The following is a 3,770-nucleotide window of genomic DNA, read 5'->3' as shown; positions in this document are numbered from 1 at the left end:
TGGGAAGCCATTCCCTGTGTCCTGTCCCTCCAGGCCCTTGTCCAGTCCCTCTCCAGCTCTCCTGGAGCCCCTTTAGGCCCTGGAAGAGGCTCTCAGGTCTCCCTGGAGTCTTCTCTTCTCCAGGCTGAACACCCCCAGCTCTCCCAGCCTGGCTCCAGAGCAGAGGAGCTCCAGCCCTCTAAAATTTCCTGAAAACAGAATCAGAGTTTTTCAGGTTAAATCAATGTGCCAAACCTGGTCATGATGGGTGGGAAATGCTGTTCTCACACATGGTCTCATAGGAAGGGACAATATCCTGCTGCTGTTTCATCCCAAAGGGACAATATCCAGCTGCTGTTCCATCCCAAGGTGTGGGGGAGGCACCAGGGATTGACTGGAGAGCACTGAAATGCAGGAGCCAGCAAGGTGGTGCTGTTGCAGTGGGAACAAATCCTGTGCTGGGATGTGTCGGCAGGAAAGCCCTGTGGGCTGTCCCTGCACAGCTGGATGGTGAGGATGGATATTGTGTCCAGCTGTAGGAGGGGCTGGAGAAGAGCTTTGGACAAGGGCCTGGAGGGACAGGACACAGGGAATGGCTTCCCACTGCCAGAGGGAAGGGCTAGGTGGGATACTGGGAGGGAATTCTTCCCTGTGAGGGTGGGGAGGCCCTGGCCCAGGTTGCCCAGAGAAGCTGTGGCTGCCCCTGGATCCCTGGAAGTGTCCAAGACCAGGTTGAACAGGGCTTGGAGCAACCTGGGCTGGTGGAAGGTGTCCCTGCCCATGGCAGGGGTGGCACTGGATGATCTCTATGGTTCCTCCCAGCCCAAACCAGTCTGGGATTCAGGGCTATGGTGTTGTGAAGAGTCCCAGGACCTTCCCCAGCCCTTGGGGAACTCCCTGTGCCCCACAGTGAGTTATCCCATTCCCACCCTTCCTGCAGTGTCCCCCCATGGCAGGGTCTGCAGCCTGACCTGCTGCTGGGGCTTCTCTCACTTGTCTGGAGTGGGCACCTGCTCTTAGAAAACCTCCTTTGGGGTTTGAATAACCCCTCATGCCTGGGGCAGCCACGTCTGCACCTCGTGCACAGCTCTGGGAGGGGGAGGCCAAGGTGTCCCTGGACAGAGCCACTCTGGGAGCTGAGCCTGACCCAGTTTCTCAGATCCTCAGCTCAGACTAATCCCAGGTTTGTGGGGAAAGTTCCAGCCCTGAGCTGCCTGCTGGGATGAAAAGGGGCTCAGGTTAATCCTCCCTGTGGGACATGGCTCAGATCTCACCTCACACCTCGTGTGCTTCCCTTCCCTTGGGATCAGGAGGGGAAACAGGGACAGTCATTCCTGGTATTCTGCTGGTCAGGAACTCAGCCCGAGGTTCCTGGAGAAGGGGCTGGGAACCTGTTTGACACAGCAGCACTTTTGTGCAATTCTCTCACCTGAGGGGCAGGGGCTGAAGGTGGTTTGGGGCCTCAGGAGCTGCTCCAGCTGCATTTCCAGCCTGATCCTGTACCTGGGATGCACGAGGCATCCCCAGTGCTGGGGATGAGGCTGCTGGTGGGTGGGTAATGCAGGAGGCCAGAGGATGGACTTCCCTGGGTTTTGGACTGGCCCAGTCTGTACCCCCTGCCCTCTGTGCTGTGGTTTCCTCATCCCTAAAACCAGTGGTGATGCCGAGTTGCTCCTGAGGGTCCCTGAGGTTCCAGCCATGTGAGCACACAGACACCCTCCTGGCCCTTTGGGATAAGTGTTCCAGCAGCCTGTGTCCCCTTCCAGGGGGCCACGAGGCACCACAGGCAGGTTATGGGGCTGTGCTGTGCCCGTCCCCTGCAAAGACCCCACTGGGGGCTCAGCATCACCTGGGCACTGGGGCTGCCAGCAGGACCACCTCCTGCCCAGAGCAGTCCCTCACCCTCCCAAATCCTGCCCCGTGTCCCCCTTGTGCTCTTGGCTCGGGTTGAGCAGGAAAACTGTTGTCTTGTCGATCCAGCAATCCATGAAAATGCCTTCATTGTGTTCATCTCGTCGGCCCTGGGCCACATGCTGCTCACCTGCATCCTCTGGAGAATGACTAAGAAACACACAGTAAGTCCCGAGGTACAGACACTTTCCTTTCTTTTCTCTCTGCTGGGAGCTGGGACTGGGGTCTGGTGCTGTGCTGGGAAGGGGCTCTGGTGCAGATCTGGGAGCTGGGAGAGGGCTCTGGGCTGGCTGTGGGGGGCTTTGGCTGCCCTTGCTTGTGAAATGACCCTCAGCAGGTGCTAAAGGGGCCAACAGCAGCAGGTGAAACTGGGAAAGTCTCCAAAATCCGTGGTTTACCACAGCAAGGTGGGGAGGAATCTTTTCATTTCCTATTTTGTGGTTTTATCATAGAATCACAGAATCCCAGAGTGGTTTGGGTGGAAGGGACCTTAAAGCCCATCCGGTGCCACCCCTGCCATGGGCAGGGACACCTTCCACCAGCCCAGGTTGCTCCAAGCCCCGTCCAACCTGGCCTTGGGCACTTCCAGGGATCCAGGGGCAGCCACAGCTTCTCTGGGCAACCTGGGCCAGGGCCTCCCACCCTCACAGGGAGGAATTTCTTCCCAGTGTCTAAGTTTTCCTTTAAAGCTGGTATAGAAAACCACGATTAGCATCCCAGTGGGTCAGGGTTGCTGATCCCTTCTCCATGCCTGTTTCCAAGCTGACATTGCCTCCCCTGTGCTGGGAATTTCTGGTCCTGCAAGCTGGGAGCAGCAGGCAGCAGGATTTGTTTTCCCTTTCCTCCTGGAATGGCTGTGTGGAGCAGGCTGGCTCTGGCTCTTGTCCTCGGAGAGGGGACTGCGGAGTGCAGGATGGGCTGGGTGGGCAGTGGGTCTGGTGGAGGATCCAGCCAGGGGCTCCTGGATCCAGGGCCTGGATGCAGCTTCCATGCTGTGCTGGTGTGTGACACGTGTGCTGAGCTGTGGGCACTGGCACAGCCATGGGCAGGACTTCCAGGTTTGTCCTGGACTGTGAGCAGGGCAGGACTTCCAGGTTTGTCCTGGACCCTGGACAGCACTTCCAGGTTTGAAGCTGTGTGGGAGCTGCTTCTGTGCCCACGTGGCTCCTGCACCCTTGGCTTCCCCTGCAGCTCTGGGCTCCCTGGATCCCCCTGTCCTTTCCCCTCAGGATGCTTCTCTCCAGCAGATCCCAGTGCAGTCCTGGTGGTCCCCAGTGCTAACTGGGGAGGGTCCCAGGGCTGTGTTGCCCCGGGAATGTGATCCTTTGCAGAGCAGAGCCCTTGGGAGCTGTGTGCCCAGATCCCGGGGCTGGAGCAAGCCTCTCCAAAGGGAGTGTGTGTGGGATGCAGGGAGTGCTGTGCTCGGGGTCTGCTCAGCCCCCCGTCCCAGCAGGATGAGCCCTGGGAGGGCTCTGCTCCGGCGGAGCTCCCGCTCCATCCCTGTTCATCCTCCCTTCCGCCTGTTCACTGAGCCTGTCCCTGGGCTGCCTCGCTCCAGAGACCTGGAAAAGAAGCTTCCAGCAGTTGTTTGGCTGTAAGGTTCCCTAGGAAAGGGAGTGTTGGAGGTGCTGGGGTTCCCCTTGCTCACTGGGAAGTGATGTGGGAATATCAGGAGCTCACAGTCATTCCTTGGCAGCTTTCCCATGGCTTCCTTTATTTATGTCACTCTTTTTGGCCTGTCTTTGTTTTTTTGGAGAGACCTCCAAGGCCCTGGATCTCCTCCCCAGCACTGCCCTGCCCCTGGATCATCTCCCCTGCCCTGGGCACGGGTGGGATACCCTGAATGCTGGGGTCAGCTTTGGGCTGGCTGCAAGGGAGAC

The 3,770-nt window shown here is 58.6% G+C and overlaps 1 protein-coding gene across 1 annotated transcript in view; it reads left to right on the top strand.

Moving 5' to 3' along the window:
* The window catches only part of PGAP2 (post-GPI attachment to proteins 2), a 17,293-nt gene that overhangs the window by 2,619 nt on the left and 10,904 nt on the right, over positions 1–3,770 (top strand). Inside the window, exon 4 of the mRNA XM_017838887.1 lies at positions 1,960–2,066. Coding sequence (XP_017694376.1) covers positions 1,960–2,066 — 107 coding nt within the window. The remainder of the gene's footprint in view (positions 1–1,959; positions 2,067–3,770) is intronic.

This window comes from Lepidothrix coronata, unplaced genomic scaffold (assembly GCF_001604755.1).
Source record: "Lepidothrix coronata isolate B3197 unplaced genomic scaffold, Lepidothrix_coronata-1.0 Scaffold367, whole genome shotgun sequence".
Lineage (NCBI taxonomy): Eukaryota > Metazoa > Chordata > Aves > Passeriformes > Pipridae > Lepidothrix > Lepidothrix coronata.
The sequence above is the reverse complement of the archived record's forward strand: the minus strand, read 5'-3'. Positions and strand labels throughout refer to the sequence as shown.